General features: G+C 40.4%; 3 protein-coding genes across 3 annotated transcripts; 1 reads left to right on the top strand and 2 right to left on the bottom strand.

The window, feature by feature from the left end:
- Nucleotides 1–3,989: 3,989 nt before the first annotated feature.
- Nucleotides 3,990–11,200, top strand: LOC5505146 (probable D-lactate dehydrogenase, mitochondrial). The gene is made up of 12 exons (XM_001625975.3): nt 3,990–4,179; nt 4,711–4,968; nt 5,153–5,294; nt 5,615–5,681; nt 6,054–6,146; nt 6,620–6,725; nt 6,827–6,920; nt 8,073–8,201; nt 8,706–8,833; nt 9,084–9,174; nt 9,397–9,508; nt 10,465–11,200. Exons 1-12 carry the CDS (start codon nt 4,087–4,089, stop codon nt 10,634–10,636), a joined length of 1,485 nt encoding a protein of 494 aa, XP_001626025.1. The 5' UTR covers nt 3,990–4,086; the 3' UTR covers nt 10,637–11,200.
- A 271-nt stretch (nt 11,201–11,471) lies between these two features.
- On the bottom strand, nt 11,472–14,936 carry LOC5505171. Its single transcript, XM_001625957.2, has 4 exons — nt 14,478–14,936; nt 12,907–13,153; nt 12,492–12,608; nt 11,472–12,084 (listed from the first exon to the last, which is right to left on the bottom strand). Exons 1-4 carry the CDS (start codon nt 14,838–14,840, stop codon nt 11,747–11,749), a joined length of 1,065 nt encoding a protein of 354 aa, XP_001626007.1. The 5' UTR covers nt 14,841–14,936; the 3' UTR covers nt 11,472–11,746.
- A 316-nt stretch (nt 14,937–15,252) lies between these two features.
- LOC5505170 lies at nt 15,253–17,857 on the bottom strand. Its single transcript, XM_032373578.2, has 3 exons — nt 17,259–17,857; nt 16,268–16,510; nt 15,253–16,157 (listed from the first exon to the last, which is right to left on the bottom strand). Exons 1-3 carry the CDS (start codon nt 17,335–17,337, stop codon nt 15,703–15,705), a joined length of 777 nt encoding a protein of 258 aa, XP_032229469.1. The 5' UTR covers nt 17,338–17,857; the 3' UTR covers nt 15,253–15,702.
- Nucleotides 17,858–26,295: the final 8,438 nt, after the last annotated feature.

Genomic DNA, 26,295 nt, shown 5'->3' on the forward strand with positions numbered 1-26,295 from the left:
TCGGATGGTTTTCGTGAGGACGTCGGTGAGTAATCGGTAAGGACAGCCAAGCAGCAAGACGCAACAAAACCAATAGCAAAAGTGATTGAACCACCAAGGACGCGAGGAGGAGTGAGCAAAGGCTAGTGCTTCATCCACAAATCCATCCAACTGAAAAACAGAATCGATAATTGTGACAGAAGGACGCAGTTTGTTAGAATAAATTCTGATAATCAACATTCTTAATAAAGCACTGAATATAAAACCACGTAGATTCAAAGAGTTGGATTTTGGTTCAGGACCGTATAGCCAATATGTACCAAACCAAGGTATAAACCTGGGCTCATTTCTTCGCAACTCTGTTATTACAATTTTGGCTGTGGTCGGTTTACAATACGATTGGCAAAAGATATCAACCACACACATTTTCAGATAAATGCCATAAGTTTTCGGTAAAGATTGTGATGTTTGTCTCCTTGGACTGTGTGCTTTTCAGGCTACGTTTACAGGGTACCGGACGAATTTTCGTACGCTCAATAATTCGTACGGTTACGGACACCGTTTTACGCGCACCGTTTACACGGGACCGCCCTAACCGTACGAAAAAAGAGACGGCTAACCGAACGACCGCCCTAACCGTACGAAAAAAGAGACGGCTAACCGTACGAAAATTCGTACGGCAAATTCGAGGACGAATTTTCGACCGCCTTGAACCGTGTAAACACCACAACCGGACGAATTTTCGTACGGCTACCGATGATTTTTGGCGCGATGGCATAGCTGCCTGGCTACTCAGTAGATAAACAACCTCGGTGGAGACCGTTATTTTCATCTCAAAATGATACCATTGCTGCTTGGAATGCTACTAAATGTTGTTGCAATGATGAGCAACATTATCGTGTCGGTTGTTGCAGAAAATGTTGCTTATCAGGCCAATAAACGGATTTTGCAGGCAGTTTTCATGCAACAACACCGAAAAAACACCGCGGCGAATAAAAAGAAACAAACAAAAAAGTTTTGGGTAAGACCTGGCAGGGTTTTTCTTTGGTGGGAAAACTTTGTGAAGAGTAGCTGCTGTTTGGAGAAACCGCTGACCAAATGTGAAATTCTACCGGTTCCACCGGCACCGTGTAAACGGTGCGAAAAATTCGTACGGTTCCGTGTAAACACCACGTACGGTACGAATTATTGAGCGGATAAAAATTTGTCCGGTACCGTGTAAACATAGCTTCAGTTGATCCTGCATTGCATGCAAAAGAGGTCATAAGCACGTGCGTGACGTTTCACCCCTTGGCCCTCCCAAGGGACAAGGCGCCCAAATAGACCTTGATATTTTTCCGTCTACGTCACAGCGAGCTATGCGTGGCGTAACCATATAAGACAGGCCTGGGATCCTGGTTATTGCCTCCCCATTAATGCGCGGGTATCTCAGGTTCCCTTGTGTTGTACAGTTCGCTAGATAGCGGTGCTGGGGCCGAAATCTTTAGCTTAGCCGTAAAGCCTTAGCTGCCATACGGTGATTCAGCGCACGTCTGGATGTATGGTCTATTTTTCCTTTTTTTTTTTTGTTTAATCCGATCTTAGTTCGATCCGCAGCGAATGAGCTATGATTTTTTTTCTTTTATTTGATTTTTTTCTCTATTTCTCTTTTTTTTTTATTCTTAATCGTCATTCGTCATCATGCACCTCAAATCTCCAGCCAAGCAATAATAGCTGATATACATTCAATGTAAAGTCGGTTCAGCGTAACGTCGCTGGTGCCACGTTTCTTTTCGGGGGGGGGGGGGGGGGGAAGTTGGGTATTGCGCTATTGGCCCTTTTTTACGAAATTACGGTAAAAGAGCAAAAAACATGGGGTGATGCGGTATTTCAGACACAGCGAGATGCGAGATTTTGCTTTTTAAACGGCGGCATTGTGGTTAAAAAAACTAAATTAGCGCGGTGTTAAAATGTCCTGCGCTGCGCGGGATTTGCCATTGGTACGGGATGATCTAGCGGGAAACCTAGAAATGTCGGGGTGTCGGGCATGCTCTTCAAAACCTAGCCCTTCTTTGCGGTATGCGATATTTTTTCCTGCGGTATTTTAGAAAATTTTGTGCGGTATTGCGGTAATTAGAGGGTCAATTTAAGGGTCCGCAGTAAATGGCCATGCTGCTGCGGCTACCCTGCCTATTGTGGCGAAGCTAATAAAATAAAATAAATAAAATAAAATAAAAAATAAAATAAATAAAATAAAATAAAAAATAAAATAAAAAACAAAATAAAAAATAAAAATAGAACCCCCAACGTCCCCCCTTTTTTTCATCTGAGATGATTAGAGTTTGCTCCACGTTGAATGATATGATTTAAACCTTTTTTAAGTTGTTTAAAAATCAATTTTTATTCATGTTCATTTGATATTTTTGATAGCAATGTGTTCATTGGTCCTATAACGTTAGGGATCTATTTACCATTTAATATCTGACAGGGAGGAAACTGATATTTTCTGATCGAAATATCTTTAGCCTGTTAGCTGGCTCAATCACGCAACTCCTGAGGGAATATTCGTTACCGGCGGAAAATGATCGCTCCCTTTATTCTTGCTCTGACATAAAAATGGCCTGTTTCACTACTCTAAAAATGTCCAAAAAATCGGGTTTGGTATTAGCAGGATAGGCCTCCATCTCACCATTTAATGTCCGACTAGGTAAAGGGTAGTGCTCACCAAAACTTTTCCGTGTTCCGAAATGTAACCATCTTGGCGCTCCGGGATCCGTAATGAAAGCACTCGACATTTATTCGTAACACAGGATCATTCATTTGCACCCCACGAAGGAAATCCTCAAAGTCTTCCTCCAAAACGCAAGATCGTGTGGGTAGATGCAAAGGCGTAGCCAGGGCCAGGCCCCACCCTTCTAGCAGCCAAAAATACAGTAAATGAATGAGACATTATCTAAAATACAGAAGAAAATGTCTTGAAAGGACCTTTTGGGCCCTCTCCTGTTAAAAAATCCTGGCTGCGCCGCGGAGATGCCCCGTAGCAGTCGTACAGATAGAATACTACATCATTACGCAACTTATAACTGCTAAAGGAAGCAGGTCTTGCCCGGGACTTGGGGCATCTAGCCATTTTCTGTTATACATTTTAACAGCTGAAGAAAGGTTGTAAAGTGGTTTTTGATTGTTAAAACTAAAACAGGTTGCTTATCTTATCATGTTTTATTATATTTTAATATAAGATGAATGGAATACGATCAAAGAAGCGTCAGAATTAGCGAATTAAATAAAACTTGGCGAATTTAGAGAATATGTGCTTTTTATAAATATCAGAAGTAGCTTTTCACAACATTGGTAATCAAAAGAATACGTTAAAAATGCAGAGAATGTAGACATATAGATACAAGAACTATATAGACAAAAACTGATATGATTTGCGCATTCGGCAAATCGTGATATTTTTTAAGACTCAAAGTCCCATGTTATGAAGCACAAGGTTAAATATTTTATGCAATAGACAAAAACTGAAATAATGTGCGCATTCGGCAAATCGCGAGATTTTTTAAGACACAAAGTACCATGGCATTCGGCAAATCGTGACGTCAAATCGTGACGCCAATTTCAAACCCAAAAGCGGGAGCTATGAAATCTTCACGGGGATGCGGAATGAGGGGTCACGCCCTCATTCAGCTTCCGAACGCTCTAACTGCAACTTGTTAAAATCCGGCAACTTCATTTTATAAAATTTTAGTTCTACTACAAAGTTTGGGAGGCCTGTGTTACGCCAGCTAAACCATAGTTTAGCATCTCGCGAGCCGGGTTAGATTTTACATCCAAACTAACCCAGAGTTAGCGCTAACCAGCGTTTTGGGGAACAGAACTAGTCCGGGGGTAAAAATTTAATCTTTGGTTAGTGCAAATTTAACCCTGGGTTAGCGCTAAATGGCTTTTCAGGAACCGGTCCCAACAGCCGGATTTTGTGAAAAATCCACAGGAAACCCAATGTTTATGTGCGTGACGCATTGTGGGTAATCATGTGTGTGTCACGTAAAGTACTAGACGAAGACCCCTAGACGAAGGCGAGAAGGCAAGCGTTTCTGTCTTTATCTAGCCTTGCAAAACACATCCGACATGCGGGGGCTATTAGCTACGGGCCAACGGCTATTGAGGAGTAGAGATCTCTGCAGTCGTGGAAGGCGTTGGATCTCAACCTCTCATCGAAAGGTAAGCATATTCGATTTTTTAGAGAAGGTTTTGATTTTAGTGTTGTTTGGTGTTGTTGATGATGTTGCGTAGGAATATTCAAACTTGGTGCCTTCTAACTTGAATCAACATTTGATATACTGTTACTGTATTGTTTACTGACTGTAAAACAGCGCAAGTTCGTTTGAGGATTTTCAAGCATTGGGCAATTGATCCCTTGAAAATAATACTCAGATAGTGACAAGCCTTTCAAATAGCAAGAAAAAAGGAATACATTCTATTTGCTTGAATAGTTGCCCTTCCCTCTCCCCACAAGGCCTTGCCTAGGATTAACCAATTAAGGAAGAGGGGGGGGGGGGGGGGGTGAACCCCCCTCATATCTGCCCATTTCTTCTCCCCCCTCCTGTCCCTATGTACCACAGCCAAAACAAGATTTTTAAAAAGTGGGTACAGTGGTTTGCATGGATTCAACTTTATACTGTGCCCCTTTTCTGGATGGAATCTCTAACTTGCTGTTATTATTGAATATGTATAACTTTATTACTTCGTTAGGCACAAACAGCAGTAGCAGCTCTGAAACCAACAATGCAGACTTTGCTAGGTGAGGATAACGTGTCGTCGGCCCAAGCCGTGAGAGACCAGCACGGTCATGATGAGTCGTACCATGGCGTCATGCCTCCGGACCTTGTTGTGTTCCCTACAAGTCGCGAGCAAGTCTCTGAGATTGCTAAGATATGCTATGAGCATTCAGTTCCCATGGTTCCACATGGTTCTGGTACTGGACTGGAAGGTGGAATTTGTGCAATGAAGGTCAGTAGAACTTAAATAATGCCGATCATCTTATTATTGGTTACATAAAAAAGTGACCTATTTACAATAAAAAAAATAAATCCATCTGATAATTAAAGTATCTCATTTACTCAACTTAAATAGCAAATGGGCGTGGGGCGTGTTGTGGTATTACTTACTGACGAATTTTGAAATCTTGTTTTAGGGAGGAGTATGTATTGACCTCAGTAAGATGAAAACTATCCTTGAGGTTAATCAAGAGGATTTTGATACAACAGTAGAAGCTGGTGTAACTAGAGAACAACTAAATGCTTTCATCAGGGACACAGGACTGTGGTTTCCAATAGGTAAGGTGCAAGGTGAAGCAGAATTCTCCCTGCTTTTCAGGGGCAGATCTAGCTTTTTGCTAAAGGGGGGTTTGGCTCAGTGACAAAGGGGGGAGGGGTAATTTTTTTGTTACATATGGCTTTCTGGCAGCCCAAAGGGGGGGTTAAAACCCTCCCCCTAGATCCGCTTCTGCTTTTAAAAATTAAGGGTCAGACTATATGTCTCCCTTTTCGGGAAGGCAGGAGTTTAGTTAAAGGTTGGATATTTTTTATTTCAATAGATAATTCAAATTGCATTGTCATAGATAATTTGGGGTAAATTTGAATTGATCTCAATTTAGATCCTGGTGCTGATGCTTCATTGTGTGGGATGTGCGCAACAAGTGCATCAGGAACTAATGCTGTCAGGTATTCTGCAATTATTGATAAAAAACACTTTTTAAATAAAAAATAAAAGGCTAGTAATTACATGTCATTACCAAGACGTAGCAGGCCTTGAAAGATTCTGGGAGGGGGAAAACAATACAGAAACATTAAGAAAATATTTGGGGGGGGGGGCACAGCCAGTGGTCATTTTTAAAAATTATTGGGGGGGGGCATGACCCGTGTCCCTGCTTCAGCCCTGCATCACAGGTGTACATCTTAATAAACCCAGGGATCTTGCTGCTTATGCAAAATCGTAATAGCAAAATCGTAATAGCAAAATCGCTGAAGTAGGCCAAAGGGTCTTAAATGCCTGGCACCACAGCTATTTTCATTATTCTATATTCTCTTGAACAGATATGGAACAATGCGAGAGAATATTCTGAACTTAGAGGTTGTGTTATCAGATGGAAGGGTGATTGACACTGCTGGGAAAGGCAGAAGAACAAAGTAAGCTCCGTTCTATGTTTTTAAACTTCAGAAAATGTTTGGGTATTATTTGACATAAGTTGAATTTGTGGTAGTTGCAAGGAGGCGTGGCCATGTGTTGTTAGCAAAAATAAACTATGCAGGGTATTCTACAAGAGTCTGATGACAGACAATATCCATTTCAATATCTGAGCTTTTTATAACTGTTTGCCCCCGGCAGTGCAAGTGATAAATCCCCTTACTAAACAATTGCTGAACATGTTGCATAAAAATAAAATTATTCATTTTTTGTTACAAAATCCCCTTGGCTGTGCTGCCTTGGTTAGTTATGTACAATTGAAATACAACGATTAATTTAAAGTATCTCTGAGTTACTTGCTTGGATGAGCCAATGAAAATTTATTCTTCAGTGATTCAGTATTGTAGAGGAGTGTGAAATGGTAGAAAGATAATTGGCCTTCTTTAATGCTGGACCATCATGTTACCATTCACAGGAAGACCTCGGCAGGGTATAATTTGACAAACCTGTTTGCTGGGTCGGAGGGAACACTAGGTATCATCACAAAGGCTACACTGAAGCTCTATGGAATCCCTGAAGCTGTAAGTTGTTCTTTGCTGGCACATTCAGCATATAATTGCAAAACGTTATAGGTTTTCCCATTTAGTGCCTTTTGCTTATCTCCCTACGCCACCTCTTGCAGACTGTTTCTGGTGTTTCTTCATTTCCCTCGGTCAAGTCCGCTGTGGATGCAACTGTTGAAATTTTACAATGTGGAATACCTGTTGCTCGAATCGGTTAGTATTTATCGTTAAAGACAATATAACTGTTGTGGTTTGAAATGCTTCTTGGTTTGAAATTGTTAAAACTGGTTTGAAAAGGGGATATTTGCATAATCTTTTATCTAGTTCTTTTAGTTACACCTCCCAACCCCCAAAAAATCCAAGCCCCTGTTTTATTAATGACTCCCCAAAAATAAAATCCCTTTTAGAATGCTAGGTATCCAAAAATGAGCTAGTTTGAAAAATTCAAACCAGTTTGAAAAAAATTCAAACCATGCCACATTTGAAACCACAACATAACCTTTCATAGATACCTTTGATAGATTTGGTCAATTCTATACATTTTCATGACCCTATAAAACATTGCATTGTGCGCCACTGCATTCGCAATCAAAACAAAAAAGGTATTTTCCTTTTTCGCATAAAATTCTCTGCTTTAAATTATTCTTCGCTTCATTGTGGGTAGCATTGCGATAGAAAACAGCTTCGCAAATATTCTGTGGTATTGCCGTCTCTGAATTTGAATGGATTTAAGGAAAATACATTGTTTTAGATTTTCCCGCCAAAACTAGATTATTCAATTATTCACTAGATTCAATCTCCTTTCGCATGGCCAGGAAAATTTTCAAAACTCTGTAGAAAATTCACATTTCAATCAAAGAAGCCTTGCTAAATTCTGCAGAAAGAAAATCCTAACAGTTACAACTTTCATTGACCGCAACAAGAATAGAGTGTAACATATACGCTAAGGGATTGGAAAACTAAAAACTGATCGTATTGTTGAGGAAGTTGAGGAACAAGATGCCATGGATCAAACACTCAATACTGAACTGTTCATGGTTTATTGTCTTGGTTACAGTTAGTATAGAGTTATATGTTCGAAACCTATAGATACAAGGAATAAATTAGCAAATTGTATTACAAGTTGATATACAATCTCAGAGAATATTTACTGGGTGGCGTGTCCTCATATGGCTAGTTCCTTAGATAGAATGTTAATTAATGATTATGACCTCATGACATTAGAATGTATTATATCGTTTCCAACGACACACTGATCATTGCCTTTTCAATATCTCTCTTTTCTTAGGGCTTTCTCTCGTCACATTGCAATACATATACATGTATTTACAACCACTTATTTGAAAACCTCATTTTTATTTACAGAGTTTTTAGATGATTGCATGATTGATGCAACTAACAAGTACTCCGGGCTGGACTATCCTGTCCAGCCAACCCTTTTCCTTGAGTTCACTGGTTCGGAAAATAGCGTAGAGGAACAAGCGATAACTGCTGGTAAGAATTAAAGTCGAGCTTAGCTATTCCACTTTGTTGCTCTTAGATTTGTGTACAAATCTAGAGTAATATTAAAATCAAGGTTATTTTCTTTTTTGCGTTAGATTATAAGATTGTGGAGCCCATTACACACTGTCCAGAATTTACATCAGCCAAGCTCAAACTAGGAACATAATTCTTCCGCTTTGACTAGTTCTACCCGTTACAAGTCATGGGCATTTTATATTTTTTAAAATTAATCTTTGTGTACCTGTTCCTATGGGGGTACGCCCCCTCCTCTCTTGGCCAGCAAAAGTGGATCCTTTCTTATTGAAGGATCAAGTCAATTTTTGGATGACTGCGCACCCCACCCCACCCATCAGCGAATCATCGGGCTACTGTGCCTGCTGTGTCAGTCAGTTACTGTGAAACTAGACCACATTTTGTTTTTAAGGTATAATGTAGGCCATGCTCAGATGAACTGAAATCCTTTGAGTTCATGTTTTAATGCATGCTTTATTAAAGGGGAAGTCATTGCAGCTAATGAAGGATCTGATTTTCGATGGGCAAAAGAACTGGAAGAACGAAACAAGCTGTGGAAGGCCAGACATGCCGCATGGTATGCATGTCTAGCGCTAAGGCCCGGATGCAAAGTATGTTATATTCTCTTTCCTCAACTGATAAATACTCTCTTAACTGATTAATATCTACAGTATCTGCACAGATGATGTTGTTTCCAATAACATAGTGCCTCAACTATGATGAAATACTACTGGTTTGAAATTGTGTTTTCGGGTTTTTTTTAATAGGCCAGCAATGTTAGCTCTTCTTTACTGCTTTAAAAAGGGAGATTTAGAGGGGTTTTTGTTCAATCATTTGAATGCAAAATTTTTTATGTCCTAGGGCGTCTCCACTGATGTTTGTGTCCCGATATCAAAACTACCTGAAATCATTGTCGAGACAAAAGAAGACATCATAGCATCAAATCTTGTTGGTGAGTAATTTTATCGTCAAATCTTGTGAGAAAATTTTTTAGAAGAAAATATAAATAGGACTTGGGTCTCACTCTGGTCTGGTCTCACTCTTTCACTCTGGTCATGCGCATAAGCACCCCACTTCTTTCTCCTTCCGTTGGCTTTCTCTTATGGAAATATGAGCCTTTATAAATGTTCCTAGTGCATTATTATTTTTGACTGTTTATTTTATCCTATTACAGCTCCAATTGTAGGGCACGTAGGAGATGGGAACTTCCACTGTTTCATTGTGATAGATACATCAAACGAGAAGGAAATTCAGAATGCAAAAGATTTTACCCTCCGACTGGGCAGGTGCGTGATTATCTTTAATAATTTCTCATTTCTCCACCTATTTTAATTGCAGCCTCTATAATCGGACATGTAGGGGATGGAAACTTTCATTGCATTCTGACTTATGACCCTACAAATGGTGAAGAGCTTGATGCAATGGAGGCATTTAGGACACGAATAGGAAGGTATCGAGCCTTCATGTACATGGCTCTATTCTTTGTCAGAGTAGACCATTACTTAACATACGTCAAAACCTGAAATGATTTGTGTCACTCTTTCCAGATGTGAAACAGGCTAACCTATACTAGGGTTTCTCGTGAGATTATGTGATATTCATACGAGGAGACAAATTAGTCAACTTGAAAGCTCACCAAGATATAGGTCTTTGAAAAAAAAAAAAAAGAAAAGTGCCCTTTTCATGCCATACACCATAATATACTACCAGACAGTAACATGTACCACCAAATCCACAGTCCCCACCTTGTATTCCAACGAAAGGGATTTTGCATTGTGCCCTTTTCACATCCTACGCCATAATACAGTATCCTACCGGACAGTAGTCAAGAGTAGCATGTACCAGCATATCAACAGTCCTCACCTTTGTTATCCAACTAAAGGTATTTTGCATAGTGCCCTTTTCACATCCTACCAAGTTATATCCTATCGGACAGTAACACGTACCACCATACCAACAGTCCCAGCTTGTTATCCAACAAAAAGTATTTTGCATTGTACATTCATATCAACAGTTGACTGATTTGTGCCCTAGTACTAATATTACATAATCTTGCTAGAAACCCTAGCTAGTATAGGTCAACAGTCCCCACCCTTTATATGTTATCCACCAAAAGGGAATTTGCATTTTACTTTTATGTCCTTTATTAAATTACAATCTATTATGAGAACAGGCGAATGGAGCAAAAAAATTACTTGCTAAAATGATAGCGTTTTTTAATACTGTTAAATCTACCTTCCAGACGCGCTTTAGCAGTTGGGGGCACCTGTACTGGTGAGCACGGGATAGGGCGCGGCAAGCTGGCCCTCCTGGAAGAGGAAGTAGGCCCATCAGGGATAGAGGTCATGAAACAGATCAAGCAGATGCTTGATCCTAAGAACCTGATGAACCCTGGAAAAGTACTGAGAATGTAGGAACTAAATATTATATATTCAAATAGGTACAGTACATTTCTACACAAAGTTGTTAAATGGCACAAGGTTGTTGGATAACCAATGGAGAGGCTCCCATTTTATTAGGAATGTGATGCTGTCATTTAAAAATGATAACATTCTTTAAGATATTTAGCTATATGTACTACACATACTGAAGGACATAAGACAAAGTTATGATATAGTGGTTTTCATTCACCCATGAAACTATTCATTGAGCTCAATATATTTGTTCATTATTGTGTTCTGTTGACTTCAAATTTGGTTTATAGGGTTAATGAAAATAACTTTGACTCTTATACAATGTGGTTTGTAGAATAATCATGTTTAACCACTGTCAATAGACCAATTATTTATCTCTAAAATAAGTGTGTGGTGTATTATCATTTTGTGTGCTGGGACAAGGGGGACGATAACAAAGCATTTTTAAAGGAGTTTGTTTTTAGTTGCACAGTTTTATACAAAAAGCGTAAAAACATATCAAAACATAGACTATATCATATTCATTCATATAAAGTCAAAAGAAATAAAACGAAAGTAAAACAACTGCCTGTGAAGTATTGTTGTTTAGGCAATGTGATTATACTTTTTACTCAATTAACGTCTTGGCCAGAGATAAGAGCAGTCTACCATAGTGATAGTTTATACAAAGTCCAAAAATATTTGTATTTTATCTTTAAATACCTCTTTGAACTTTTCAAGTCCTGAGAGTGATGACCGAATGGATCGACTGTACTGTCATTTGGGGTACTTTTATGGTTATAGTCAACAACCTTTCATTGAAGATAAGCTCACCTCTAAAAAAAATACTTCAAACTAAGAGCTAAAATCCATGCTTTAATAAATAGTCTTATTGAAAAATAAACAGGCACATTTTACGCTCCCATACAGTTTCTTGTCAGGCTAAAGCTAAGATACACAATAGACCTAAAAATAGATACTTTTTATAAGCATCAACAGAAACAAAATAGATATTACTCCTGTCAACTGGAACGCCTAAACCATTAAACAAATTAACATCAGGAAATACTAAAACTAACCCCAGCCCAGCATTTATTATCAACTATATTTTCTATTTGCTATCCCTATGTGTCAGGTCCCAGACATCCCTTCTCTGAAATTCAAAGTCTGTCCATCTCCTAGATACAAGACTCTGTCGGGTGTTAAACTCGCCACTGGATTTATCGCCAAACATATTGATGCCTCTAAGCTTTGAACAAAAAAGTTATTGTAGCCTGCATCTTTGTAAGCACCCACTAACAGTCTTGTGTCTTTAACACATTGTTCATTTGTTTTCCCTTCTGATTGGTAGTGAGAGACGAATTCCTTAACTTGTTCATGGAAGGTTTGATCGTAAGGGCCTTCCATTTGGTAGGATTTATATAAAGAGTCTTTATGCTTTGATATGTGATCTAGAAGTCTGAAAATTTCTGGAATGGTAAAGAAAGATTTTTGTTAGCAAAATGTCTTATTTACAAATACCAATATCTTCTTCCAAAAGACTAACTTCTGAAAGTAAGTAAGCGACCCACAATATGACATGTCTACTTTTTGGAGCTGTCTGGGTTATATACATATATTTTAAAGACAATACAGTAAATGCATATCCTAGTGGTCTGGATTAAAATCGTAAACTTGATTGTGTTGTGATCATTTTAATTCTTTAAGCTTTGATTAACCAAGGGGAAGATTGTCAAGTGGGTGATTAATACTTGCTAGAAAAAGAAGTTGTAAAAGATACAGACAGTGATATAAATTAATAACAGTAAGAGGAAAGCAAAATTACTTGTAGCATCTGAGGGTTTCTCTCTATAGTCAGACCACAGTGAGTACTTACTCATTATTAATCTGTCTTTTGCTTCTCTGTTTCCACCCAACAGCAAAGCAAACTCTCCGCGTAACTCTGTTATAAGAGTCTGAAGCCTGGGGTACAGCCCCTGATTATTTGCCATTGCTACAAAAGTTAAAGACATTTTATTGATTTTTTTATTTGCCAAGTATATGGAATATCAGGGAATTCTATCAACACCGTGTTGAAATAGCATGTCGTACACCTTGAGCAAAAGAAGAACTTGCCTTTCCTCCAAAAAATATAACAAAGAATATAAATCCTGAGTATAATTTATTTTCTTTTCGCAACACTTATGTAGACTACCTACGTATACTATCCAGGTTAACATGCATCCATGAACATACACAATTCCATTTCAACAGCTTGACACATGTAAAAAAGCTTTTTAACAGCACAATACCTGACTTGTCAAACCAGACACAAGTGGAATCAGGTTTGTGAGCCACCATGGAGGGAGATGAAGGTATAGCCTTGACAGCGCCATTTGGGATCACAGGCAGTTCTGGAGTCACAATCACATCTGGACTGGAGTTCTCGTTACTTGTATGACTGTCCAAACCACACTTTTGACAGCTGTCGACCACATAGGCAATCACTGCCTTATTCAGGCCAAAGTGCTGGTTACCCATAGCATAATTATTTCGAATCTGGAATAACACACATATACAATCAATGCCTTTTGGAGAATTTCAGTCAAATCAGCCATGGTAGCAAGCAATTCCATGTATCGGCATGTGGCGAGCTGCATGGTGAAATGTGCAAAAATAAAAAGATAATTCATTTTCTTCACTTTTTTGGTAATTGTCATCTTCATAGTTATTAGTATAAATGTACTCGCTAAAGTGTACTGGCTCATTTCAGATGACTTGTTGTCGGGTAGTTGCCTATAGTTTGCATCTGAAGGGGTAATGGCATTAGACTGCAGTTTTTTCCCAAGGGGGTGGGGGCTTTTCTCTGTGTTGTACAGTAAGGTTCGGCGATATATCGAATTTATACCGAAATCGCGATATCGAATTTTGCGATATCCATATCGCAGTACCTTGCGATATAAATAAATTAATTAATAGGCTATACAATGCATCAAATTGCCGACTTTTGGCTCTTTTCTCTGGTTTTACGCCACTAATTTCAATCAAATATACCTCAAAATTGTCCACAGAACGTCCACACAATTCCACCATCATAATCTAGAGTTGTTATGGCAATTTTACTTAGTTTGGTGGCACTTTCCTTGCCGAAAATTGCATTTAACTTCTCCTGGGCCGCCATGTTGGCTGTTGGGTGTCATGTGACTTGAACAGCCAATCACTGTGAGGCTTACAAAATGGTGGCCTATTCTGGCTCAATATCGCACAATATCGCAATATCGCAAAATCAAAGTGCATATCGCATATCGCACATTTTTCCAATATCGCTGAACCCTATTGTACAGGGTCCAAGTCTAATATCCCACTCTTTCCCAGGACCATGGGGTGGGGGGTTCAGTTGATAGTGCACTAGATAAATAGTGCTTTTTGGTAATGCACAATTAGTAAACAATTTCCAAGATCTATAACAAAACAAGCTTTCAATATGATCAAATATTGTGGCAAGTAGTGTCAGTCTATTTCTTACTTTCTTTCTAACACACATAATAAATGGCATCAAAGCAACATGTTGAGGAGATGAGTTTATAGGGAGGCGCTAATTCATATTTTTACTCTCATTCAGGCACTTATTCAGGGGAGTTCCTTATTCGATGGAGGTGCTTATCCAAGCACAGACTGTAATTTTGTACAAACAGTGCAACCATTGCCGACCTGTTTGACCAACGGCACTTGCACTGTTTGTAAAATGACCAATCAATGGCTTGCTTATTGTTACTAGTCTAAGAGCATCTGGATCAACAGAAAGAGACTTGTGTGCACTAGGAGAAACATGGCAAGTTAATGATTGGTTAAGAGAGTCTGAGTGACTGATACTCGTACTTACCAATAAATTTATCGTAGTTCTCAAATCGTTGTGCTTTTCATTCTCTCCTACATGAACTTTCATTATGATATTTTCAAACTCCTCAACCGGAACTATAAGTTTCCCGGTAAACTTGTGCACTAAAGCGTCTGCTTTAGTGACTTTATCCATCTTCAAGTCCATCCTATCGGCCCACTGTTTGAATTTCTCGCTCCTAGAGGATCCATCGCGTGGTCTTGGGAAAACACCGGATTCTTTCAGTTCTTCGTCGCTCGGATAAAAAACTTCATCACTCCCACACTTCTTTTTAGATTTAACACATTTTACCAATAAGTCATAGAGTCGCCGATTAATTGGACCAGCGTGAACTCTTCTCCTCTCCATAATCCCTTATTTCTCAAGGAAAATCCTAGAAAAACTCACCGGGGACTAAATTCGACAACAAAACGGAGATGCCGCCATTTGTATATATGGCCGGGGAGAACTGGGCTCTATTTATGATAAAAGCAGTTATATGACTGGCTATCTGGGTCACGTGAGTTATCATGTGATCTCAAAGCGCGCAACGTATTATGATCTACCGCTTGAACATTATTGGTTCCCATGTTTCTTCAGGATAAAATGTATGCCTTGTAAAAAATACATGGGGCATATTTTGGTGATGAATATTTATGAGGGCATACTGCATACCTGTCAACCCAAAAAATTTTGAAACCTGGGGATTTCTACGGGGGGGGTTCGCGTATGTGGGGGAGAGGGTAGGCCTGAGTGATAATTGAATTTGAATTTGACATACGGGATAATGTACTGTTTTATTAGGTTTAGCTAGTTTATTTTGCTACAACTTTAATAACAATGCAAACAGTTTTACTTTATCATAATACACATTTTCATAAATGCACCATTTTCCACCACCACAATTCCATAACAACGATAAAAAAGTGGCTTTTTCATACTCAAATCCACATACAATTATAACGATCGGCCCTGAGACAGACATGGTTTTTGTTATACGACAGGGTGGTAACGGGAATTTTCGTGAAACAAGATTTGGCCGTTTTTTTACTGTCGAGAAACGACTATTTAAAAGGCTATTTGTCTGTCCGTGAAACGTGATCCATACCCCCTTTAGCACCCTGATACGAGTTACTACTCTCTCCTCACCATCTGGTAAAGAACCCCCCCCCCCCTGAAGTTATCTGCCCTGGGGCTATCGTTAAAAAGTAGACGGTCATCTTTAAAATGCTCATCGGTGGTCCCGGTTGTAGACCAAAGTGGCGGTCTTGGCAGATTCCAGGAGCTCAGGAGGGAGCTTGATGCCGTCTGGCTGGTTGCTCTGCTCCAGCTTGATCGTCATGATAATTGACAGCGTACCCTCGTGGTCTAAGTAGTAGCGGTGGGGTGTCATGTTCTTCTTTATCATGGAGAACACCCTCTCCTCAGCTGCATTGGAGTGTGGTATGGTCAATACCAGCTGGGTGACCTTGGAGAGACGCGGAAAGCGTGGTTGGCCATCAGGTGATACCAGGCCATTTAAGTAGCCCCACACAGCATCTGGCCTCAGGCGCCCACCATCAACCAAGCTGGCTTGCCTGACATCGCTAGGAAGGTCACCATCTGACATCAGAGAGAAGTCGTTCACCTCTCGGTAGAGGGCCTCCAGTTCGATGGCTGACCCAAAAAGGGAGAAGGTTCGGATACCTATAAAAATGTGCAAACAAAATAAATTAATCGACAAAAACCATTGTGATCGCGTACGAGAGCAATGAACAATAAATAGCTTAATATTACTAATCAGCACAGTTACAAACCTCGAACAAAGAAAACCGGCATGTCAGCATTGATGGTCTCTCGCTCTTCAAAGTGTACAAACCCTGCGTTTACTAGCAGGTCTTCCTTAAAAGACATGCGCTTAAGGGCGTACTGGAAAGCTAAGGCATAAAACAGCTTGGCTCCCTTGTAAAATGTTGATGCGGCGTCAGGGCTAACATCGCCGGCGGCAACAAGCTTATTCAAAGAAGTCTTCGTGATAAGCCCAACATCCACATTGGAATCTATGAATAAATATTGAGGACATGGGGGGTTAGTAAATATTGCCACGAACGCATTACCGAAAAACCTCCGTAGATAATTTAAATGTTCACGGCGGCAAAATCGAGAAATTGCAGCGTTTTCATGAATGAAACCGATCGACTAGATACAGTTAACACCCGCATATAAGAACACACGGATAAAGAACATCAGGCTGAAATTTGGCAAATAAAGCACCACTGTTATAAGAACAATATCAGCCTGGATAAAAATGTTCTTATAAAATGGGAAGGGTGTCAAAATTACACAAATTACCATAAGAACTATACAAGTCATACACCCTTCTTGGTTACTGTTTTGTTTCATTACTGATTACAGTAGACTATTTGAACATTAGGTTTTTAATTATTGTTCCATCAATTTTATATAAATGTCCGAAAACATGATTAAAATTTTTAGCAACATTTTTTATGCTGTACAGCACTAAATTAAAAAAAATAATAATTAAGAACATCCTGAGGCTGATTTTTCACTAAGCATTCTATAAATAAGAACACAATCAGTCTGACCTCTGAAATTGTGTGTTCTTATATGCTGGTGTTTACCGTAGTGCGCCAGGCATCTTGTTGCCACCAATTTAGATTGGTGGTCTCATTCGAGTGAGAGAAAGATGAAACCGTGAAAATCCAACACATTGTCTCTGATCATAATTGAGGACCTGGCCGTCTTATGATTACTAATATAAATATGACATCTGGTTTTGTTACCAACCTGGCAAATGCTTGGATGCATCCAGGAGCTCTTCCATTGACGCTGCTTGGTGGACGGTCTTTCGTGGGATAAACTTCATCGCCAGCTGCTGGAGGAAGCGTTTAAGGCTCGAGCTAATGGCGCCAATGAGAGGGTCGTCTCTGAAGAACTAGGTTGAGGTTTAGGGGGATCTGCAAGGCGGCCTGATAAAACAGGAGATAGACCTCTGTCATGGGGTTTCCGAAAGATATTTCAGCCTCTTGAAGCGTGGTGCACTTTCCCCCTCCGACAGGAAGTAGTAAAGTAGTGTAGGAGACTGTGTAAGCAGCCGGGTTACCACTTTCTCCATGCTGAGCCATCTAGTACTTCCATATTTCAGGATCTTACGATACTCTTGATCAAAGAACTGAGCATACTCGACTAGCTTAGCTTCCGCTTTGTTGATTGGTCGAACCAATAAAACACATCCACCATAAGATCTTGGACGTCGAATCCGGTTGCTTCTGTCAGTGCAGTCGAGGCCTCCATTGCAGTGTTGTGCACCACATGGCACTGACATCCACTGAAATACACCACGTCGTTCTTCGACTGGACCCTCGTCATGATGGAGTTACGTTTCCCGACGTTAACACTTGCGTTATCAACTAAAGGTAAAGCAACAACAAATTAACACCCGTTTAACTAAAAAAAAGGACGGTGACAGAAGCAGTATAAAAAACATACGCGGCTATCATTGACATGGGGTTTCATAACACCGTCCTCCGAGGCTACCAGCCCATGTACATCAGGCCAATTTAAATTAATATAGCGATATAAAAAATACCGTGTAACCTCTAAAACCCCCACCCCTTTACTCCTAAGCGCTTTCGATACAGCCTCGTGTACTATAGTCTCATGTAGCCTAGCTCCTATACAATACCTCCAAATGCCACGCAATTTTGCCAAGGAATATCAAGAGATGTCAGACAGCCATCTATGCTGGCGAAGATATCCTCAGCTGTACCCCCACTTGTCATGCAGATGTCGAGGAAGCTTGTCTTCACCCGCTGCAACTGACTGTCGTATATCCTAACCGTAAGCGGGTTCATCTTCTGCGTGCCATTATCGTTGGATCCGTCGTCGGCTAGGGAAAAAGGTGAAGATTTCATTCCCTCGACCAATGCGCTTCTGTTCAATAAAAAGACGTTACGCATTAATAAATGCAATCAGTGAATTCATATATACCACAGGGCTAAAGCAATAAACTAGATATTTAGATATTTATAGTAAGCTTTAGTCATTACCTAAAATGTGGCTTCAACGCGTTAATAGGATGCAGGTAGATTTCGTCTTTCCAGCCCGGTAACATTTTGCTATCTCTGAATCTGGGAAGATCTTGGGAAACAAGCTACTGAAGGTATCAGCTGCGGCGAGGGCAATGTTGTGCTTTACAAGGGCCATTACCACTTGGACTTCAGCTGATGTTACCTAACGAGTGAAAGAAACGCAATTTCTTTTGTTAGACAAAGATTGAGTTGTATAAAACTTATTATTATTAATATTACTACTACTACTACTACTACTACTACTACTACTACTACTACTACTACTACTACTACTACTACTACTACTACTACTACTACTGCTACTACTACTATCATTATCATTATCATTATCATTATCATTATCATTATCATTATCATTATCATCATCATCATCATCATCATCATCATCATCATCATCATCATCATCATCATTATCATTATCATTATCATTATCATTATCATTATCATTATCATTATCATTATCATTATCATTATCATTATCATTATCATTATCATTATCATTATCATTATCATTATCATTATCATTATCATTATCATTATCAATATCATTATCATTATCATTATCATTATCATTATCATTACCATTATCATTATCATTATCATTATCATTATCATTATCATTATCATTATTATTATAATTATTATTATTATTAATTATATTTTTTACCTTGTGAAGTTTGTTGTTTTCGGCTGCGCATGTTTGAAATAACGTAGATTGTTTTTTCATTTGCTCATTGTTGTTTTTGTGCATGGTAGTGTTGAGGTGATCACCGACATCCTTGGCACCTTGTTTTGCACAGGAAATTTCTCGGTTGCCGCAGATTGTACAGCGAAACTTCGTGGGTTCTCCTTGGACGCTCACAATACAAGGCCACTGTTGGGCCCACTTCGACGAGAAGCTCGACTGGCACTTGAAAGAGCCTCGATACTTTGCAGTTTTGCTGGGCATTTTGGGAGGAGTCGACGGGCTCGCTGGACGCTTCGTGCCTGGCCTTGATGCTGGTGCTTTGGGGGTCGGGACTGGTTCCGGAGATGGAAGTAAAAGTGGAACGAAGTGGTTAGGAGCCCAACCTGTCAGGTTGACGTTCTTTGTGTGGGTCCACATAAGCGAGGCGACCATTGGAGACCGCACTACCTCGGGCGTGATGCACACGTTTACGTACTGTCGGTCAATCAGTGATCCTACGACCTCCGGGTAAACTGACTGAATCTGGCAGCCAACAACATTAGACAGCGCAAAAATATGCCAGATATTGCAGTACGTCCCCGACTTAATGGTGTTCACTATGCCGGCTTCGTACCCCTCTTTCTCTGACGTTCTTGCTTCGTCTTCCCTCTCACAGAGAAGGATGTATCAAAACTGCTGTCTAGCATCTGCTGTACAACATCTTCAAGTCCCGTCAATGCCTTCAGGAACCGCTTGTCTAAGTACCGCTTGTCTAAGTACTTGTCGTGTTTTGAGCACAGTTCCATGAAGGTCCTCACTCGTAATTCCACATGAAGATCTTCTTCCCCTGTCAAAATTCTAAAAATGGCCCGGAAAAGGCAGTTGCCATCGCCCTAGGCACTTATTGGCTCTACGCCCACTGGTCCATCACTGGGGTACAGCTTTCCTGCGATGAGATCTTTAAATCCACCTGTTGTATAAATATCGAAGTGTATATGTAAAGGGGCTATTGGCTATCATGGCCTGGGTTTTAATTGCGATTTTAACTGGGAATTTGTTATCCGCAGGTCCATAAACACTAACTAGGCATTCTAAACATCTGGGGGGGGGGGGGGGGGGGGGGGGAGAACACATTGAATTGGATGTATTTATACATGCCATCGCAACAAAATTGGCAGTGTGATTTTTCAGACGACAGAAATGCGTACTTGGAGTTTGAACTTTGTGTTCAGTGCGCATGGGGTTATAGTCCGAAAAAAGAATTAAATAAAAGACCGCTCGGGCATATAATATCGCATGCGCACTAATCGCAAATTTAAACTAATCCGAAATTTAAACTGATTACGCAGTTGAATTATTTAGTAAGAACGCGTTGTCGTTCCCCTGTTGTTGTTCAGATTGATTGTCTTCAAAGCCATTGGACGCCAGGAAGGGGGGGGGGGGGGGGGGGTACTCTATCATGTTGACTATACGAGGATGCTACGCCCGAAAGGGGTCTATCATGTTGACTATACGAGGATGCTACGCCCGAAAGGGGTCTATCATGTTGACTATACGAGGATGCTACGCCCGAAAGGGGTCTATCATGTTGACTATACGAGGATGCTACGCCCGAAAGGGGTCCGTTTGATGCTCCAACTGTACGAAAGGATTACAATTTTGCGGTGATTTCACTATATACAAGAATAGCGAATTCGCGATTTTCACCATAAAACGATGTTTTTGCTTTCATAACTTTTTGCTTTCAACTTTATAAAAAGGGTACTTTTTTGCGTTTTATTAATAAATGAGGCACCATTTTCAATTCACTATATAGTTCCAAAGTAAACACAAACATTAGACATTCCCATACAAAATAGGACGCTCCCACCCAAAACACACATATAATTGATTGTGGAGCCCGAATCTTCCCCAGAAAATAGCTGAGTGTAACCTGAGCAAAGTATCCATAAGGAATCCTGCAGCAATTTGAGCGGTGATTTTCATTAATATTTTTAATAAGATTTTGAATACCATTTGCGCGCGAATCACCCAATTTTTCGGCAAACTCACTCCTTTTTCGATCACAGTTGTGATCAAAGCAATAAGATATACGCTGTAAATAATTGCGAAACGATATTACAAGGCAAAAAATAACGTATCAATATATCTGCAAAAAAGAATGCATATTTTAAAAGCGTCTATGCTTCCAAATAATACAGAGAAAAAAATGTTTGTTTATAATTTTTTTGTCCAATTTATTGCACATTATCACAACAAAACACGCTCTTAGAAGAACATTTTTAACGCACTAAACAAGCACTAAATAATGAAACCTATAGATTACAAGGAAAGCAAGCTATAAATCATCTACACAAAGAGATAAAAAAAAACTTCAACATATCAAACTCAAAGAGAAACGACTGGAAATCTAAAATGTAAAAAGTAGGTTGAGATGCGAGGACTAAAACTCATCAATGAGTGAACGGCAAAAAAAAAAAAAACTCGATTGTATTTAATTCTCTTTTAATAAACAAACAAATGCAGTAGATGGTAGTAGCATTATAATCCCTAAATAGTTCAAATGTTTTTTTAAAGAAAAACTGCCATTAAGACAAAGGAATGCACAACAACCGCACACACAAATGAACATTTACTAGCAAACAAAGCGTACGGTGCGATCAGAAAACACTCACAAGAAAACTTGCACCCTTCACCGTGCTTTTCTTGGCTCCAGAACAAATTGGTTTTCTATTTTTACCCTTTCTCCCTCCGGATTGTAAGGACTGATTATTGTCGATAATTCGACTATTCGTTTCTTAGAGAAATATCATTCCTTGAATGACTGAATCAAATCCTCAATCGGCACGGTAAAACAAACTATTTCGCTTTTCCCGTTTGGCAATTTGTTGTACTTTGAGGCTCAACAGTGAATTAGATTATTACAATTGCATGTGGTTCTTTCAACATTTTCCACCCCGGGGTGCTGTTTGAAGGTAAACTGGTATTTTTACTAATTTTAGTGAAGTTGTTCGCCCCGTCTTGGTTTAATGGCGGTTCGCATTCGCACGTGGAAGAAATCGTATATCTACAACTCAGTTTGGGAATAAAAATGCATTGAAATGAAGTCCAATCCAATAGAACATATTCTAATAATCAAACAATTCATCCTTACCGGTAAAAATAAATCGTAGTGCTCAAAACAAGCCAAAATAATCCGGTTGAAATTCATTTGCTTGAATGAACTGCTCGACTCGAACAGTTTCAGTTTTAATGCTCGGTTAAGCTGACTTGCATTACACCAAGGTAAAAAAAAATAATTAAAATATATACATGAGTAAATAAGACTAAAACAATACATTACAATACGCCACACAGCCCTATTGAGAGACTAAGGTCTTGAATGAATCCAATGAACCGGCACCAGCGGCGTGTGCCGGAAGGCTGTTCCAATCTAGAACAGTATTGGGAAAAAATGAAAACTTGTAAGCATCTGTACGGGGGGCAAGAACATTAAGTTTAAACGGGTGATTACAACGAGTGACGGATATAGGATAGATATAGGTAGATAGGCCATTAAACAATTTTATACAACATGCAAAGACGATCCTGTTTCCTTATAAGGTAGAGCTCTGGCCTCTTGAGATCACTAATAAAAGCACTAACACTAACATAGCGAGAATAGTTACTATATACAAAACGGGCTGCGCGCCTCTGGACCATCTCGATCGTGTTAATGTTCTTCTGAGTGTAGGGATCCCACTCAGTTGACGCGTAGGACAACGTGGGGCGCACTAAGGAACAGTAGGCGCGGGCTTTTACTACTTTAGAACAACTATATAAGTTCCGTCTAACTAGGTTAAGAGTGCGAGATGCTTTAAGAGTGATGTGGTCTACGTGACTGTTCCATTTGAGAACTGCACACCGAGGTAGGGATGACTCTCTCGCTCCTCCAGCTTGGACCCGTACAGGAAGTAATCTGCGTAGATGGTAGATCTTTTGTTTGTTATGCGCAGAACACAGCACTTTGAAGGATTAAAGTCCATCTTCCAAGTTTTGGACCATGCGGCGAATTTGTCTTGCTGAAGGTGGGAGGGAGATTTACGGATGTCAGGTGGAGGTAGAGGGCACAGTCATCAGCAAAGAGTCTTTTATGTCTCGTCGCCTCTGCGTGCTACATGCTGCTGCGCTGCCTGAGCTTTGTTTACTGGGCAATATAACACATTGAAGTAAGATACATCTTATCTCGGTGAAAGATGAGCGAGAACTGAACCACGCGCTCGATCCAGAGCCACGTCACAATTATGCCCTATAGGTTATATGTTGTATTTGACCTTCCACCCAATCCACATCCGCGTGACGTCACGCAATATAACGTAACGGAAATAATTGTAACTTACATAAACAATTAAGCAACCGGCAGTTTGACATAAAAATATTTTTTGAGAACAAAAAATTCCTATTTTGCCGTTAATTCCATCTGGAAGGTCGTTGATTTGAAGGAGGAATAACAACGCACCAACCACTGACCCGTGAGGCACGCCTGAGGTTACAATGGCAGGCGAAGAGTGCTCCCCGTCAACAACAACTGATTGTGTCCTGTTCTTGAGGAAATCCTCCAGCCAGTAGTACACTTGACCAGAAATCCCATAGTGTTAAAGCTTTATTAAAAGACGCGAGTGTGAGACCGAGTTGAAGGCTTTTGAGAAATCCAGAAGTAGAAGGTCAGTTTGTTGTTTTTTATCAATAGCAAGGGCCAGATCGTTATAAGTGAGAAGCAGTTGAGTTTCACAGGAATAGCGTTCCCTGAAACCATGTTGGAAGGGAGAGAGAAGGCCGTTGGCTTCCAGATGATTCATCACGTGACTTGCTACAATGTGTAGCAAGAGCCAGAGCTCAGAGATTGTTGGAAAATCTCCCTCAAGATTACTGCGGTTTCATCTGGAGCAAGCTTCAGAATTCGTGCAGACACCTGGTCCGGGCCACATGCTTTGTTGGGTTTCTGTCGACTTAAAAGCTTGACAATTCCATTTACAGTCACACAGATTTCGCCAAGAGGTGGTAAGTCCTTAGGAGCCAAGACAGGGAGGGGCTCGTTTCGGGTGTCCGTCTTAAAGACAGGTTGAAAGTAACCATTTAAAGCGTCTGCCTTTTCCTTTGGAGCCGTAGGGTGGTAGTATCATTTGGCCGCAGGGCAGGTATTCCAACAGAGTCTTGCCTCTTCGATTTAATATACTTCCAAAATTTCTTTGGCTGGGACTTGTAGTTTTCATCTAGGAGGCCGCAAACGAAGTTGTCCCTGGCTGAATTTATGGCGTTGGTGGAAAATTTACGCTGGTGTCGATATGCTCCCCATGTGGCTGCTGTATTGACTGATTTAGCCCTTTTAAATAAGCGATGTTTTTTACGACATGCACGCAGTAGGGATCTGTCAAACCATTGGTTTTTCCGTTGAGGCTTCAGGATTTTCACAGGATAGTGTTTATTGGCAAGGGAAAGAATCGTGGTCTTGAATATTTGCCAGTTTTCATGGACGGAGCGCTGAGAGCAGTTTCGCATGAAGGAAGCAGCGAAAGCTTTCATGTCCAGACAGAAATCTTGTAGGTTTCCCTTGTTGAAGTCAAAGACTTTACGTTCCTGTGAGAACCCATGGTCGACAAACCGGTCAATACGAGCAACAACCTGTTCGTGGTCACTTACACCCGGAATTACTTGAATGTCAGACAGCAAGTCAGGTTTTGATGAAAAGACCAAATCCAGAGTGTTAGCAGAAGTGGGACCGTATCTCGTAGGCTCATGGACCAACTGCTCAAGATGGAAATCATGTGCAATATCAAGCAAACGCTTGCAGAGGTTTACATCTTTTGCACCAGAGGGCACATTGGACGTAACCCAGTCTATAAATGGTAAGTTAAAGTCCCCTGTGAGAATGATGTGGAGATTTCCAGCTGATTGTACGACTTTGGACAAAGAAACCTCTAGAGCGTCCAGAGAACCCATGCCTTTAGATTCTTGGCGATAATAGGAGCCAAGTAGGATTGACTCTTTTTCCAAGAGCACTTCACACCATATAATTTCACAGTCCGAGTCGAGGTCTAGGCGAGGTATAGATACCAAGTTGTTGTTCACCGCAATCAGGACTCCACCCTTGTGGGAAGGGCGATCTTTGCGATAGACAAGGAAATTCTGAGGCAGGATCTCGCAGCTGTTTACATGAGATGATAGGTGAGTTTCGGTTGCAAGTAAGATGTCAATTTTGTTCTCCTACAAAAGACAGGAAAGCTCTGCAGATTTTGCCTTGCTCCCTCAATGTTGGACACCAGAATCTTTGGAGAAAAGCCTTGCATAGTCTGACTGCCAATAGGGCGCATGATGGAAGATCTCGACAAGCTCTCGAGTGATGGAGGACGAGGATGGCCTGCCTCGACCTGTAGTGGTGAAGAGGTCGCGAGTGGGGTAGGGAAGAAGCTTGTAGAGTTCTCTAAGTTTTCAATAGGCGACTCAGATAATGGACCAAATGAGTTACTGCATGAAAACATCGGTGATGACTTGAACAGCGAAGATGAGAAGTTTGGAAGCCCACAAGTGCAACATATCCATGACGTGCAAGAGTTGTTTAATCCTTGATACACCTCAGTAGGCATGTCCATACAGCGAACATGGTACCACTTATCACATGAATCACACTGGACTCCCATTTGATTCGACTTCACTGACTTGGAGCAGAAACCACAAGGAGACTTGTACACTGGCCCAGGATTGAGCTCGACGGACCCACTAATAAACAGCAACGAAAGTGCAAGACAAAATGGTGGTCTACTGTAAATGGCCGATCGGCGAGTTGATGCAGAGAGACCTGGATAAAATGACTCCAGGCTTGCCGAAGATAGTAGTGTTTGCCCAGAAGGCACCTTCGCTTGTTTATCCATCTTTCCAGGAGAATTTGGAGACCAGAGGCTCAACGACACTGCAAGAAGAAACAAAACTGTGTGAGCTATGAATTTCATGGCCGCCATCTTGGAAGACCGCTGACCGAACTGGTGAACACACCAGAGATGTCTTTTCATTCCATTCACTTCAGGTTTCG

Source organism: Nematostella vectensis, chromosome 13, assembly GCF_932526225.1.
Source record: "Nematostella vectensis chromosome 13, jaNemVect1.1, whole genome shotgun sequence".
NCBI lineage: Eukaryota > Metazoa > Cnidaria > Anthozoa > Actiniaria > Edwardsiidae > Nematostella > Nematostella vectensis.

What these genes read in the sequence shown, in the direction of transcription:
- LOC5505146 (XM_001625975.3), top strand. Translation starts at nt 4,087, where the DNA reads ATGCGGGGGCTATTAGCTACGGGCCAACGGCTATTGAGGAGTAGAGAT. An exon ending in GGAACAAGCGATAACTGCTG is followed by an intron (nt 8,202 to 8,705) that starts GTAAGAATTAAA and finishes GCTTTATTAAAG; the next exon opens with GGGAAGTCATTGCAGCTAAT. An exon ending in CATAGCATCAAATCTTGTTG is followed by an intron (nt 9,175 to 9,396) that starts GTGAGTAATTTT and finishes ATCCTATTACAG; the next exon opens with CTCCAATTGTAGGGCACGTA.
- LOC5505171 (XM_001625957.2), bottom strand. Translation starts at nt 14,840, where the DNA reads ATGGAGAGGAGAAGAGTTCACGCTGGTCCAATTAATCGGCGACTCTAT. An exon ending in GAACTACGATAAATTTATTG is followed by an intron (nt 13,154 to 14,477) that starts GTAAGTACGAGT and finishes GTGTTATTCCAG; the next exon opens with ATTCGAAATAATTATGCTAT. An exon ending in TGTCTGGTTTGACAAGTCAG is followed by an intron (nt 12,609 to 12,906) that starts GTATTGTGCTGT and finishes TAACTTTTGTAG; the next exon opens with CAATGGCAAATAATCAGGGG.
- LOC5505170 (XM_032373578.2), bottom strand. Translation starts at nt 17,337, where the DNA reads ATGAAGTTTATCCCACGAAAGACCGTCCACCAAGCAGCGTCAATGGAA. An exon ending in TGCATCCAAGCATTTGCCAG is followed by an intron (nt 16,511 to 17,258) that starts GTTGGTAACAAA and finishes ATTTATTCATAG; the next exon opens with ATTCCAATGTGGATGTTGGG. An exon ending in GCCGGTTTTCTTTGTTCGAG is followed by an intron (nt 16,158 to 16,267) that starts GTTTGTAACTGT and finishes ACATTTTTATAG; the next exon opens with GTATCCGAACCTTCTCCCTT.